Source organism: Doryrhamphus excisus, linkage group LG13, assembly GCF_037039965.1.
Source record: "Doryrhamphus excisus strain RoL-2023G ecotype Guam linkage group LG13, RoL_Dexc_Guam_v1.1, whole genome shotgun sequence".
Taxonomy (NCBI): domain Eukaryota; kingdom Metazoa; phylum Chordata; class Actinopteri; order Syngnathiformes; family Syngnathidae; genus Doryrhamphus; species Doryrhamphus excisus.
The window spans coordinates 4682222-4698513 of record NC_136369.1 but is presented as its reverse complement, the minus strand read 5'-3'; the positions used below and the strand labels follow the sequence as shown (position 1 = coordinate 4698513).

The following is a 16292-nucleotide window of genomic DNA, read 5'->3' as shown; positions in this document are numbered from 1 at the left end:
AGGGAGCTCAAACTTCATCACTGAATGTCAAACAAGATGGGGATCTAAAGAAATGATGTTTGCCAGGGTGCTAGAGCAGCTCAAAACTGTATATCAAGTGACCGACATGCACGCTGCCACATTCCGACCTGGCAACATATTGAGTTGTTGGAGTCTGTTCACAAGGCACTGCATCCTCTCCTGGACTTCCCAGATGCTCTCTCTGGAGAGAAATACGTGAGCATTTCCACTCCAAAATCAGCTCCTCACCTTCCGCCCACATCAGTCTTGGCTGAAGATTAAGAGGACGCTGAACTGACTAGATCAAGTAAAACCAGGTCTTGGCATACATCAATGATAAGTACAATGATTCCAGCACCAGCTTTCCTGGACCCCACATTAAAAACTCTACATCACCACAGGCAACATTGCTACTATTAAGACTTGAATCAAAACCAAAATACTACAATCAGAAAGGCGTATTTAACCAGGTATCACAAACACCACTTTGGACTCTTACAGTGCACAGCCCTCTGGCAAAAGGTAAGGAAGTCTCTTTGTAGCTTCTTCAAGACTGCTACGGCCTCTCCTGTTTCTCCCATGCATCTAACTTGAAGATGCCGCCGAGGCAGAGTTTAACAGTGACCTCCTGACCCCTACCATTGAAGAACAAGATGACCCTTTGGCCTGATGTAAGGTGCACAAGATCAATTTTCCATGACTTCGCAACATGGCCTGCAAGTACCTCTGAGATTCTGCTACAAGTGCTCCGTCGGAGCTTTTTAGTGCTGAAGGAAATATAGTGACCTACACCTGCTGGTCTTTAAAAAACAACAATTTGACATGCTGGTTTTCCTGGCAAAAAATCTGTGAGAACTATACAGAAGAATCGTTCTAGATGACAGTGCCATACTCATTTTTACTTTAGTGTGTTTGTGCTGTCCTCACAACACGTGTCTGTATGTTGCTAGACGATACTTTCGAGATGATGTCTCACTCTGTAAACTTTTTAACCTTAGCGTTTTTAACAATATTTATTAGAACTTTTAGCTATTTATTACTTTTCATTTTAACTAACTTATGAAACTTGTGAATTATTAATGTCTTTGACCCAAAGACATGACAGTGTTGTGTGCTTCTGTTACTGACTTAATGTTATAATGTCCAAAAATATCCAAAATGTTTTTTTTAGATCTTATAAAAAAAATAAATGTGTATATTTTGCTTTACTCTGGACTGAGAACTAATAGCAAAATGGCAATATTGATGAAAAAAAAATGCAATTAGATTATTTTCTACTCGGAACCCAGAGGTTGGCATGGTCTGGATTGCTGCCTGGGCTTGGTTGACTCTCTCCCCTGCTGTCATCTCACTTGGCGGCACTAGGTGTCAGAGTCACAGGCCTGATTTCCTCAAGTAGGCAGGTGGGGAGCAGTGGTGACATGCAAGGAGTTGTCTGTGGTGCATTGTGGAAGGCTCATCTGGAGACACGGGGGGAAGGCCAATTGTGATCTCAATTGTAAGCAAGTAAATGAACTACAAGTAGGGGTGCTCTTGATTGACCACTGATTATTGGTCGGTATCAGTGAAAAAGCACAGTGTCAATATCGGTGGATACTTGCTTTATAACGCCGATCCTCTCAGCCGATCAGCTGCGCCCCAGTGAACAACCATGTCTGCCGTATTTGACACTTCCTGTCTTTGTGAGAGCGATATAAGTTTATAACAGTGAGAGTAAGATAAGAGTGATAAGCCCTACAAGACATGCCACAAAAAAATGGCTCACCGGGGTGGTGCTTTAAAGGATAAAACCCTGATCGGCACGTCCCTAAATACGAGTATTATTATTACTAATGCTGTTACTAATTAAGACTATCACTAAACTGCTTCCCTTAGTGCAGGCCATCACTTTGGAGGAGGTTTTATCCAGGAAAACTGAATAAAGACCTCCATTAAACACCATTGTTCTCCATTTTTACACTACCAAAATTGACAATTTGGAGTTGAATTTGGTTTGATATTACAGTTTCTACCCCGCCTCTCGCCCAAAGACAGCTGGGATAGTTTCCAACACCCCCCGCGACCCTCGTGAGGAAAAAGCGGTAGAAAATGAATGAATGAATGAATTACAGTTTCTGACCATGCATATACATTGTGAATTTCATCCCAGTTGGGTAAGTGTCTGAACATGGTAAATGGGATTATTGTGAGGTATGATGAACGATGATGATGAACTCATGACTGATAGGGGCTTAACAACAAAATATTTTTTATGGGGTCCCAAATCATTGACACTTTCCTTGTTCCTACATGGATGACCAAGAAGGTATTTAAAACTTTTGATTTAGCTATATATCTGTTCTATAAATGAAAAGCTATGTGGCATTTTTTCACATGTGCCTTTTGTCCAGAATCAAGTGAAGCAGCATATATTACTACTGTAACTACATAACTACACTATCTCACAGTCAAATATGCAAATACAACAGGATAGTAAAAGTGACTTTGTGTGTTAAACTTCACATCCCTATCCCTGCAATCGCCTCATACACAGGCGCCTCACACCGTTATTTCTCTGATTAGCGAGTGCACCACGATTTGTACTGTACTCGGAGTGGGCAGGGCATACCATATCAACCAGAGCTGGGAATGGTTGAACTGAAAATGGATTATGGCCATGGATTGATCAGAAGTTGCTACATGTATTATTATTTTTTTATTATTATGATTAAATTTGTCTGGTTGACTTTGGAAAATAGCTGGCTTTTACAGCCAGTCTGTAAGTCTGTTGTTAGTTAAAAGGTCTAAGACTGCTTTTTTGTATTGCTTCTGCATTGTTTTCACCCCTGAAGTGGGCTGCACATACAGAAAACCTTACAGAAACTGTGCAATCTATTGCTGACGATGCCAGCATTACTCATATAGGGGTGGCCATAAGTTCATTCATTCATTTTCTACCGTTTAGCCTCACGAGGGTCGTGGGGGTGCTGGAGCCTATCCCAGCTGTCTTCGGGCGAGAGGCGGGGTACACCCTGGACTGGTCGCCAGCCAATTACAGGGCACATATAGACAAACAACCATTCACACTCACATTCATACCTATGGACAATTTGGAGTCGCCAATTAACCGAGCATGTTTTTGGAATGTGGGAAAAAAAACGGAGTACCCGGAGAAAACCCACGCATGCACGAGGAGAACATGCAAACTCCACACAGATGGCCGAGGTTGGGATTGCACTCGGGTCTCTTAGCTGCGAGTTCTGCGCGCTAACCACTCGTCCGCCATGCAGCCGGAACTGATACCTGAAATGTCTTGATGGCCCATGGGGTGGGTGGCCGTAGAGTGACCAGCCAGCCCGTAGCCCCACAGTAACGATGTCACAGTGTCAGAGACCCAAGGTCCCCCTTGCATGGTTCTGCACTCTCAATCGCCTCAATCATCATCAAATCCTTCTCCGGTTTTACTCGTAATAGCGGACAAACGTTTTGACATACTCTGTAAGCAGGAACCTGACATCAGCTAAGCACAACACAGAACTGCCATCCCTGACATGAAACTTATCTCTGAGAGCCAACACAGACAGTATGGTCCATCTGTGGTGCAGACCCCCAAGACCTGGCCCAACCAACTCCATCAGCTGTAACCTGTGCTGAATACTTGCAAAACAACATCTGAGATTGTGAAAGATCATTGAAGTAAATCCTCAGTGAATGAATGAAATGATACAGCCACACAGATTAGATTCAGGAGATCAGTTTCACATAGTGTTGATACAATTTACAGCAGATGTATCCTCTAATGATTAAATCCTTGACTGTGGCGAGACATATTTAATAATCCCCTCGTGAAAATTATTCCCACAAATAAAATAAGGGAAACATTGTTGGCCTGAATACCCAATTTGGAACATTGGACGATTCAAAACCAGGGCCACTGATTTACATTTAGACAGCTTCACTGAATTATCAAATAGTGGGGGACAGGTGGAAGTAATTGTCTCCTCATTTAAAGCAGTTCATTAACATCCACATGTTGGTGTAATTGTGTGGCTTAGTTCATATTCATAATTTGTCATCTGGACACTCCAGTAGAGAAGAGGGAAAGATGCAATCAGATGCATTTTAATTATTGCTATCTGTTGTAAAAGTAATTAGTAATATACAAATTGCACAAAATGGTAAAGCTTGGTTGTTTATTTTCATATCCAGCCTTACTTAAGATCACATGCCGGTAGGGAAGATGTTTTGGAGCTTTTTTGTATCTAACTTACTTAAAGCAATGCCTTTTAGTCCCATCAGCCACACTGAGTTCTCTCCCTAAAACATACCAAAGTACATAGTGTATATACACACATCAAGGCTGCTTATCTGTGCTTCTTCAAGGTTACTTGAATGGAGAGCAGTGATTTATTTATACATGCACTTGGGTGTTTAGCCAATAGAATTACGGCATACCTTGCTTCTGCCGTTTCAATTGGATGTCCCACATGACAGCTGATGGGAATCATTATTGTTGTAGTCCTTCGCTGTCTTTGTGATAGTCATTGTGGTGATGTATACATTTCAATCTTCATCAGTTAAGTCTGTTTCCTATAAAACATCAGCACATTTGCTATTCTCTTTGTTCACAAGGTTCACATTCTACAGTGTCTTTTAGAAATAAATAACTGCTTAAACATTCTGTTTTTGTGCATCCAAGTAAATTTATGAAGCCCACTGCTTTGCTATTTGGTAGCATTCCTTAGTCCCTGTGCTCAAGGGCTTCTGTCTGACCCCAAAAAGCTGCCAGGAGTGGCCAAATAAATTTCTTCCCAGCTGTATTGAGCGTGAGTATGAATCCACAGGGGTGATAATGATAATTGATACACTTGACTTGTCTCTGCTGCGTGTGTTGGTGTTTGTCAAAATTGTCCCCCTTCCCTTCCTCCCTAAAAAAGCTATAATCCCCCTCCCAAAAATGCTGTAAACCTAGGGGACACACTGAATTCATTTAGCTCCTCTCTGTGCTCTCTTCCCAGGAAATATTCCTTGTGGTTTTCTTTGGCGTGGAGTACATTGTCCGCCTTTGGTCTGCAGGTTGCCGCAGTAAATATGTTGGCTTCTGGGGCCGACTGCGATTTGCCAGGAAACCAATATCTATCATAGGTTTGAACCACACAGAGCTACCACTGAACTTTGTTTCCTCTACTTTTCCTCAATAGTCACAATTTGAAGCTCTTGTAAATGTATTGAAGTGTTCAAATCGTTAACAGTTAATAGTTAATATTCTATTTTAACAGATGTGTTGCCATGCATTCTTTCCATACTTTTCTCAGTTGCAGGGCACATACTGTACATGCAGCAGTTGTTTGCTTGTGTTCTTTCTGTTAACTTCATATTCATATAAAAATGTATTAAGGCCTTTCATTCTTTTTAACAGATTTGATTGTTGTGGTTTCCTCAATACTGGTGCTAACACTTGGCGCCACAGGACAGGTGTTTGCCACCTCTGCAGTAAGGTAAGCCAATATAATGTCTATCCATCCATCCATTAGGGTCACATGTCAGCTGGTGGGAATCCAAGGTGAATTTGGTGAGAGGCAGGGTACACCCTGGAGTGGTCACAAGCCAGTCACATGACACATATCGACAAATAACAAGAAAGCAACATACCTGGACAACACTTACACAGGCACAAGAAAAAACATGCAAACAGTGTACAGAGATGTTCAAACTGAGATTTGAACCAGATCTACAGGCTGTGCAGCAGACATGCTTCAGTATTTGCTGAATTGTTAGTGCTGGAACAATATGCACATTCATCATAATTAACCTGTTTGTGTTGCATGAGTATACATTTTGTCCTTCTTTTTATCCTATATGAGCATGCACATAAGATATATGTGTCCGTTTATAAACTGTGATTATATTTCAGGGGGATTCGCTTCCTGCAGATACTACGTATGCTCCATGTTGACCGCCAGGGGGGAACATGGCGTCTCCTGGGCTCTGTTGTTTACATGCATCGACAGGTACACAATCAGTTTGGTCTTTTTTCAGGTCCTTTGAGTTTCTTTTTATCATTTTGCGTTTCATATTATCATTTCTGTCATCATTAATTCACTAGACATACCACACTTGAAACCTGTAGCGTGTGGGATGACATACTGTGAGGATATGGGGGCCTCTGGGGTGTCATTTGTCTGAGAGCTATATACTGTAGATACAGTTGAGGACAAAATTAGCCCCACTATGAAATTTCAAAGTTTCTTCAAGATATTCCCAAGTACTTTTTTAACAGAGCAAGGAACTTTCAACATAGCATTTCTGCACATACAAGTTTTCTTTGGAAAGCGCAAACTATTTATATTTGTACAGCAAAACAGAATTATTGAAGAAAAAACTAAAATGACCAGGGACATTATTACCCCCCTTGAAGAAATGACCATTTATTAAGTCATTGCACAAACCAATTTTGTGCAAATGATGTGCTTTACAGCTAGGAGTCCAGGGTTCAATTCCACCCTCGGGCATCTCTGTGTGGAGTTTGCATGTTCTCCCCGTGCACGCGTGGGTTTTCTCCGGGTACTCCGGGTTTCCTCCCACATTCCAAAAACATGCTAGGTTAATTGGCGACTCCAAATTGTCCATAGGTATGAATGTGAGTGTGAATGGTTGTTTGTCTATATGTGCCCTGTGATTGGCTGGCGACCAGTCCAGGGTGTACCCCGCCTCTCGCCCGAAGACAGCTGGGATAGGCTCCAGCACCCCCGCGACCCTCATGAGGATAAGCGGTAGAAAATGAATGAATGAATTCAGAAGGATCTTGGAGCATCAAACATACATTTTCACTTCTTTGGATTAGAGCAACCAAAGTGCCCCGCATCCAAATAAGTAACCTAGCCCTCACCAATCTTCAAAGAAATTGACTTTTGTTTTGGGAAGAAATCCCATTTGTCCTTCAGAAAGAGACAGAAAGAGACCCACTGATGCAAGGATGCCGAGTCAGGCAGAGTGTGTGTGTGTCCAAGTACCAAGGCACCTCTACTAGGGCAAGCTGGGAGAAAGCTTGGTAATTACCAATTTGATATTGTGTGACCGCCTTGGATTCAAGAACCAGGAGATCAAGTGGGATGTGTGCAGTCGAATTTGGCTCATTTGAGAATATATTGTTAGAAATAACCATCACATGTCTCACTACACGGCTGAACATGTGTGAGTATGATGATTCTTATGACAATTATGATGCTAAAAGTGCATGTCTTTCAAATTCTGATGGGAAATTGACTAGTTTCATACCTACAGTATGTCACATAACTATAATTTAATGGTATACATCACAGTAGGAAGAAGTAGAGCTTATGATTTGCATTATGTGCAATTATCAACCTAAATCCAACCTAAATCCAACGAATCCGTAGTTTAGCTCACAATCAATATTTATCTAATAGCGTAACAAATACATAAAATCCTAAATGTCATATAAAAATTGATATTAAATTTTAATACCTACCTTCTCTTCCTTATGACAACTCATGCCCCTGAGTTGAAAACTTTATTTTTTTCTCTTCGGCAGTTTCCTCAGGTTCTTTGCTCTTTGTAAGCTCACCTACCGAGATTTGATGTCTCTCAGGAGGAGTGTCAGACCTTCTCTGGCTGCATCAGAGGCCTTCTCCCACTGCTTTCTCAGCTGCCTTCTCCCTCTGATCAGTCTTTCGATGTCTTGCTGGATTTGCCTGTTGTTGGTGTTGCTTTATTGCTTTTCTCCATACTGGTAGTTTATGTCTCTCAATTTGTCCAACTTTTTCTCTGCTGTGCCCCCTTGTTGTTCGAGGATTTTTGTAAGGTCAATGTTGATTCTTTCCCACTCACTCTTTTCAACAGCTTCGGGCCACCTATTTGGTCTGTACCATTTGATCTTAGCCTTTTGGCTGGGTGGGATCCTCCACTGGCATTCCTCCTCAGTGACAAGAGTGGTTTGGTTCTTGTCCCGTCACTGTGCTTCAATTGACTTATTTTGCTTGGTAGGACGTATGGGCAGCTGTAATAATTGAACACAACATGTGCTGGAGGTCACATTGCGTTGCATTACATTGCATTGTAACCTCTATATTTCTTGTTGTTGTTTTTTCCACTATGATGGTTTGGTGAACAGCCTTCTGTGTTAACATCTGGGAGTTTAGAATTCAGTTCAGTTTCATTTACTCCAATCTCTATCCAGTCTTAATGGTATAACCTAATTTAAATCCACACTAAATAGCATTCTCATGCCTCTGGCTTGTAAACACAATTTGCACAGTTGCTCCTTGCTGGCTCAGGAGCAGATGGGTAGCAATGCCTCTTAAATGTGGCTGCCAGATTTACTAAACTTTGGGTAATGATTCCAGGAAAATATGCTTGGATACAATAACACGTATTTGAAGATGAAAGCAGAGGTAGCATCTTGGGGAGCTACTGACTCTTACAGCCAATCAGAATAATTTAATGTCCAGAAGTGTCCAGGAAATATTGGGAAGAAATACAAAAAGAAAGACACAGAGGCAGCCAGCTATTTTACTTATTTTAGAGGGGAAAAAAGCAAGACCTTTGCCAGAAAAAAATTTGTGCAATGGCCTCTTTGTGTCCTTTGTGACATGCAGTAAAACCATGTGGTGAAATTTCTGGGCCAAGTTGTGTGTAAGAATTCAGCATCCTTTTAATGGGGTCCAACCCAGTGAAATGAGTACTGTCAGTGGTTGCATGCAGCATTAATAACAGATGAGGTGAAAGGAAAGAGAACGGTCACCTCACGTCAAGTTCCTCAAAAGCCAAAAAGTGGTAACAGCAGATATCTGTTTTTGGTCTTCCTCAGCTAAACATACACAACTCCTCATTGCATTTACAAGAATATCAACTTTATCAAGAGTTATTTGCTGGACTTCAACTGTGAGTGATTGGTATTGATTTTCTGATGTAGTTCATTTTTAGCAGCCGTGAACTGTAAACGGCCAAGCAATCAGTCTATGATTAAGCGATTGTTATGTTGTCGAGGCTGAGCAGGAGCCAATCCAAGCTGACTTTACATCCTGGACTGCCAGAAAATCACAGGGCACATATATAGACAACCACCACTCACACCTATGATGATTTAGGGGCTGATCTACCCAAAGTCTGCGTATAAAAGCATTTGCAACCTTGGTAGCATGCGCAAAGCTGGTGCACTTACAGGGTACACAGAGGATTGCGTCTGTCAAATAGTCGACATGCTTGGACTCTGGATGTATTTGGACTGTGTGAAATAAAAATAGTAGAGACATTTTGGGCTCTAATTTCGAAACGACGTGTGGCCAGCGCACTTTGCAATTTTTTGGCAAAAAAAAAATCGGTGGCAAAGAGGGAGGAGAGAAGGCGTGAGAGGGTTTAAAACAGCCAAGTGTAATCTTAACCAATCAAATGAATGCCTCTCAAATGAACATATAGGACTAGACCGTGCATCAGAGGCCACAATTCGCGTCATTCACCAAATATGCCACTTTGTGGGTCATCTGTTTCTGACAGTTACAGCATCAGGCTAATCCAGGCATCTTGCTTGTTTTCCACCAGCATTTCATTTTCTACATCACCAAATAGGAGAACCTTTGATGGCATATTCATGGTATCTCCTCCTCATCCTCCTTGAGAAAAAAATAAACTGGAAAAAAATAGATCCTACAACCAGATTTTAACAACCAACTTTATATTATTTGTTGTCTTGAGTTGTTCTTAATTATTAGGTGTCTCATGGGCCACTTTCTCTGTTTCCACAAAGTCTGTTGGCTCATTTGTGATTGGATGGTTACTGGGTGGAATTGGACAAAGGGGTGGTCTGAGCGATGAAAAAGCATCCAGTACCCAGCAAGTTTTCACTTCTAAAATGTTTATTTGGGGGGACAAGCCATTTATTACGGGGATGTTGCCCCTCCCGCCCCAGTGAAGAGCCGGCCCCGGTTGGCATCATACAGCTGCTGTCAGGTTGAGTTCCCATTATGTGTGACGTCTTTTGATCTGACATCAGATGTGATGGGACGTGTGTATACTCTGTGCCCGTCAGCCAATTTATCACTGGGTGCGCTTCATCTGCGCCAAGAATAAACACGGTTGGAGCTGGCGAGCTTTCAGCGCACCTTTGGCGCTGTTTTGTCACAAAATTGTCACTGCTCTAAGCTCAAAATGTGAATGCACTGCGCCACAAAATTAGAGCCCATTGTCTATCCAGCAATGCAATTTGTAGCTGCTGGACTGGCTGATTTGGCCCAAGTCACAAAAAGGAGTCTTGCCATATTTCATATGGAAAAACTCCTTGCAGCACTGCATTTTCTTGTGTCCTGTGTCTGGATCATTAATAATTAATCATTAATCATTAATAATGAGTCGTGTCCCTGTCACATTCCTTTCCACAATAGGGTGGATTTCACCTGGGAATGCAGCTGTATGAGTAATGTAATACAGTATAAGTAATGCCACCAATCATAGTAGAATCATCAACATGGCCACTAATGGTATGTGCACATTTTTAGTTTGCTCATGCAATTTACCGCTCCTTATTAGCAATCTTAGTAAATCAGGTCCTTGGAGGAAGCTGTAATATATGGTGATACCCACGCACTATAAACACACACACACAATGATAAAATGCAAACTCCACACAGAGATGGCCTAACTAAGATTCAAACCCAAGGACTACATGCTGAGGCCCACAAGCTAACCACTGCAGCCAGCATATAACGCCTTAACAACAAAAAAAGTTGCATGGCAGACACTTCCAGGAAGATGCACAGTTAAGAATGATCAGAACAGTTTGAGATAAACATATGTATGTATCAATCATACAGCTTGTTTTTTTTAATACTAATTATCCTTTTGTTTTTTTCATGTTTTGTGTGAATTTTAGGAGCTGATCACAACCCTGTACATCGGCTTTCTGAGCCTGATCTTTGCTTCCTACATTGTCTACCTGGCAGAACAAGATAGCGACATCTTTAGAAACTATGCTGATGCCATGTGGTGGGGAGTGGTAAGATTCTCTGTATTTGCCCAAGTGGGTTTTTTGAAGTGAACCCATAATCCATTCACTCCTCAATCACACACTGGCGGTGGTAATCTACATCTCTAGCCACAGCTGCACCTTCGCACATCAAACATTCATTCACATTGATACAACATTGTGGGCAGCATTGCTGGCAAGGTGGGTGAAGTGTCTTGCCCAGAGACATAACAGTGCCTGGGTGGAGGGAGCGAGGAAACCTGGTTTGTGGATGACCCGCTCTACCTCCTGAGCCACTGCCTCCCGTTGAATCATGTTCAGTTGTGATCAAGTGTGATGTTATACAAGTCCTCAGCAACATCCAATCTCATGTGTTTGTCTAAGATAACAGTAACAACCATCGGGTATGGAGACATCATCCCTCAGTCGTGGCTTGGAAAGACCATCGCGTCATTCTTCTCAGTCTTTGCCATTTCCTTCTTTGCACTTCCTGCGGTAAGTGGAAGCAGGTACTACATTACTAAGCCTCAAATATCTGCTTTTTAACTCTCTCAGTATTATTAGATGTACATTTTCAATTTGATATTGTTAGTTTTGTAAGTATTTAATTGCAAAATGATATGAATTGTAAAAGAAACAAAACCGAGGGAACCCAAGGGTAACAATTTTAAACAAACTATTCTTTCTTGGATTATTTCACTTTGCAGACCTGCCAACATGTAAGCATTTTGCATACACAGCACAAATTATGATCCTTGAATACAATTGTACGTCTTGCTGCTCTCCTGGTACTCATTTTACACACGCTCGCTCCTCCAATCCCTCTTGCTTAGCTTGCTTAGTCCACCTAAAAGAAATTAACATTGGATCATAAAGGCTGTGTGATTGGTCAGTGTGTATATGATTGGATTTGTGTCTGGGAATGCCTTCTCCTTTGATTGTGGATCAAAATTTTTCAACAATAAAAATGACTGGAATAACACATTGATTAGTTCAAGCTGCAATAACACTCCCCTTATTTATGTAATTGTAATTGTTTGCTTGCCATGAAAGAAGCTAATAAGCTAAATGGTCAAGAGTTGCTGTTGCTCACAAAGTTGACATGTCACACCCTCAACATTGATGATGATCTATAAAAGCAGGGGTGTCCAAATTGTGTCCCAGGCACCACATGGGCCCTGTAGATTGTTTTTTATTACCCCAAGAGCACATTGTAGAAAAATGTAAGTGAAAATAAATTTAAAAAATGGGAAAAATGCAGCAAAATGGGAAATGGCTGGAATGTTGATGCTCATCAAAGAAAGAATAAATGAGAGAATAAAATGTGACTAAATAAATTAATCATGATAAATGAAAATAAACTTGTTAATTAATTGCAAATTCCTCTTGAAGATCTATTTATCTGTCTGCATGGATGTTTGTTTTCCTCATCTTTCCTCCAAACAGGCAGGAAGAGGCTTCACTGTTTGCATTGTTCAGCACTTAGAAGTTTCACAGAACGACTTCAAATGTTGTGAGACAGAGCGAGACCTCTTGCCATTCATATAGTCGCTTTGTCTCTATGCAAGAGTAGGCCTCTAGCATACACACAGCAAAAGAGGGGAGCCTCATGAGAAGCAATACAAGGTAGTAGAAAACAGGAGGAAAAAAGATGATTGAAAAGTCACACAGCCACATAGGCCCTGTGTGGGAATATTAATAATGAATAAGGTGAGCCCACCAACACAAATGAGCCTGGATACTGTTTTTTGTTTTTTTTAATAAGTTGTGGCAACATAAAAAATATGAACTTGCTCACATAAACATCCACCTGACCCACTTTTCCCATTTGGGGAAAAACAATCAACAAAGTAAATAGAAACATAGTAGCACAAAGTGGTGTGCCTACACAGGGAGTTCATTTGAATACATTGAAATGTTGCAAACATGAATACAAATTGGCAATAAGAAAATACAATTCCACAACTTAACAGAATGGAAGATGTCATATGAAAGGAAGAAATGCATTATTATAATGTATTGTTATTATATAGCATAAAAGGGGTTTATTTGGTTGGAAAAAAATATAGACAATAATATTGTTTAGTGTCTATTTGTGGGACAATAAACATTTCAAAACAACAATACTGTTGTTATATTTTTTCATTGTAATTTTAATATAAATTCATATTAAAATCTTGTTTGATCTTAACTCATAACTCATAATAACAAAGCTTTGCCAATCAATATACTTTACTTTATACTTTCAATATACTTTCAGTTACTTGCAGTTATATGGGGGAAACTCTAGTTACTAGATTGGCAGGTCTGACATACATATGTGATCCCAAGTGGCACAATGGTTAATAAATAGGGTTTGTCAATGATAGAACCAAGAATTGAAATGCTTCATGCTCTTCCGGTCCTTTTTTCTGCTTGTTTCTGTCATTATGCACATGGCTGACTATTCTTTGATTGAAATAGTACACAGCTTTGTCGTTGTTCTTGAGCAAATATCAACCTTCATCTGTTAATTTACCGGCGATCCGCAAAGTATTATATATACTAACCATTTTTGCCAAGGCTTTACTATTTTTGGCACAGCTGCCGCCTACAAGTATGCTGTTGGACCTTAATGAGATATGATTTTCTTCACAGGGAATTTTAGGCTCAGGCTTTGCACTGAAAGTGCAGCAGAAACAAAGACAGAAACATTTCAACAGACAAATCCCTGCTGCTGCACGTCTCATTCAGGTACAAACAGATGAGATGCTGCCGTATTTGTTTGTCACAGAGTGTGCTCCCTGAGCTGCCTGCGCAACAGGAATTGTACGTCAAATGTGTCCTGTGCAACCCTCATATTTCTCTTCTGCCCTCTCCCCAGACATCATGGAGGTGTTATGCAGTGACCAACAGTGATTCTGCCACATTTAAAATGTTTGTGAAAAAGAGAACTAGCACCTCGAGCTCACTATCAAACCCAAAGCCGAAGACATCGGTGGGTACTCCTTTACAATGATTTCTCTGACAATGATCTGTATTCCGTCAAAGGTTTTTAGGGACGTTGAAAACATTGTTATTTAGGTTTATTTAGATTTAAAAAACGTCAGGGATAACTAGAAGCACATTTGAATAATAGAATAATGAAATAATGTATCTCACCACCGCATCTATTATGTGGTTTACAGAGAGTTTGTGGTAATGTTAACTTAAAAATATAAAGTATAAAAATGCTTGTATATGTTGTTTAAAGTTGTGGTGTATGTGGAGTCACAAGCAGAACTAAATATTGAGGAGAAATGAACAAATAAAGGGTATATTGAATGGTAAGTTCAGCTTCAAAGCCCTTTCAGATGGCTCTCACAACACGACCGAAGTAGCACGTGGACTGCCAGAGAGAGGTGAGGAGGTGGAGCACTGTCTGTGTTTTTTTATTGTCATTTACACAGTGCTACCTTGGCATATGTGTTTATGTTTTGCTGTTAGTTATCGTCAGGAATAGCAGAGGAAAGCTATTTGGGGGCTTGTGTCATTGTAGCCATGACCAACACAAGAATAGATGGAAATAGCATGAGCAGCGCTAGCATTAGCAATGACACATCAGTAAAACATTTGTACTAGCGATGTTCCAATCAGGTTTTATGCTGCCAATACAGATCCCGATAAATAGGACCAAGTATGAGATGAAAGAAGGGGGAAATACAATATAAGACAGAAATGTGCATCCAAGGACCGTTGAAGAAAGTGGGACAAGTCGCTGCTCACGTTAAACATGCAAAAACTGAGGGGTTTCTAACTGGCCTAGGCTGCATGGCGGCCAAGCGATTAGCGTGCCGGCCACACAGCTAGGAGACCCAAGTTCAATTCCACCCTCAGGCATCTCTGTGTGGAGTTTGCATGTTCTCTCTGTGCATGCGTGCGTTTTCTCCTGGGACTCCGGCTTCCTCCCACATTCCAAAAACATGCTAGGTTAACTGGTGACTCCAAATTGTCCATAGGTTAGATTAGATTAGATTAGATTAGATTAGATTAGATTAGATTAGATTAGATTAGATTAGATTAGATTAGATTAGATTAGATTAGATTAGATTAGATTCAACTTTATTGTGATTGCTCATGTCATTGGTACAGGGCAACAAAATGCAAGTAGCATTAAACCAGAAGTGCAATTTTATAAGTACCTTAGTAGTAAGTAAATGTAGAAAAAAAATGGACAGATCTATGTACAAAAAACTATAACAGGCTATGACTATAATACAGTGAGGATATGTACAGGCATATAAATGACTATAATATGGCTATTGTAGATTATACACATTATAAACAGTATGGATGTGACAATATATAATAACAATGTGAATGTGAGTGTGAATGGTTGTTTGTCTATATGTGCCCTGTGTTTGGCTGGCGACCAGTCCAGGTTCAGGTTCGGGTACACCCTGGACTGGTCGCCAGCCAATCACAGGGTGAATCTAAATTGTAGGAGATAAAAATGTCATCTTAGTGTGACATAGTTTATAAATAGACAATTGAAACACAAGATGGGATCACAAGTGAGGAGGCCATTCTCCTGAGACATTTTGTTGAGATGTTTGTATTTCTTGGACAGGTGAAGATGAGAAAGAAGCTGAAGACCAACAACAAGGATATGAATCCAAATTTCCTCGCATCTCCTAGCGTTACTTGTGACTCTGTTATAGACAGCAGGATGGATCTGGGCTGCGATGTATTCAGTGCTGTGGATATAGGTAAGTCAGATAGTAATCATAGTGTTAAAAGAACAATGTGACCAATTGTCATCATTACAAACGGACGAGCATGAAAATGTGAAATAGCAAAGGGGAACCTACAAAGCCCACTGAGTGCGCACTGCTGCATAGTATAATAAAGTCATGATGAGAATGACGATATGAAGCAAATCAAATTATGCATGCATTCTTTTAGTGTCAGATGAGGGAGACTGTGTAATGTGCTCTGCTCTCCCTGACCATGTCCACTTCCATTTACAAGAAAGAAAGTAATTACCATTCAAGACTGAGGGTTTTTTTTTCCTCAACTTTTCCTGCAATCCGTATGTAGCTCGAGTTATGTTGTTCTGTTGTGAGCAGAAAACAACAGAATAATTTGGTTTTTAGCACTGACTTGCAAATAGCATCGGAATCCAACAAAACATCATCATTTCAACCAAGCCTTCTCTCTCGTCATGCGCTGCCATGAGTCCTACTTCACAAGACTCATATTGGTAATACTGTAGCCTGATTAAATAAGTGCACAGATCCATGAGCACATTGATGCCTGGACAGAAAATAGGCTGGATTGAAAACACCTGTGGTGGAGAAAAGTGCTATGTTGT

At 40.6% G+C, this 16292-nt stretch overlaps 1 protein-coding gene across 1 annotated transcript in view; it reads left to right on the top strand.

The window, feature by feature from the left end:
* kcnq1.1 (potassium voltage-gated channel, KQT-like subfamily, member 1.1) overlaps window positions 1-16292 on the top strand; it is a 52734-nt gene that overhangs the window by 18003 nt on the left and 18439 nt on the right. The window contains exons 3-10 of the mRNA XM_058088786.2: window positions 4998-5124; window positions 5399-5477; window positions 5894-5990; window positions 10868-10990; window positions 11345-11455; window positions 13598-13693; window positions 13824-13937; window positions 15549-15687. Of these exons, the coding sequence (XP_057944769.2) occupies window positions 4998-5124; window positions 5399-5477; window positions 5894-5990; window positions 10868-10990; window positions 11345-11455; window positions 13598-13693; window positions 13824-13937; window positions 15549-15687 (886 nt within the window). The remainder of the gene's footprint in view (window positions 1-4997; window positions 5125-5398; window positions 5478-5893; window positions 5991-10867; window positions 10991-11344; window positions 11456-13597; window positions 13694-13823; window positions 13938-15548; window positions 15688-16292) is intronic.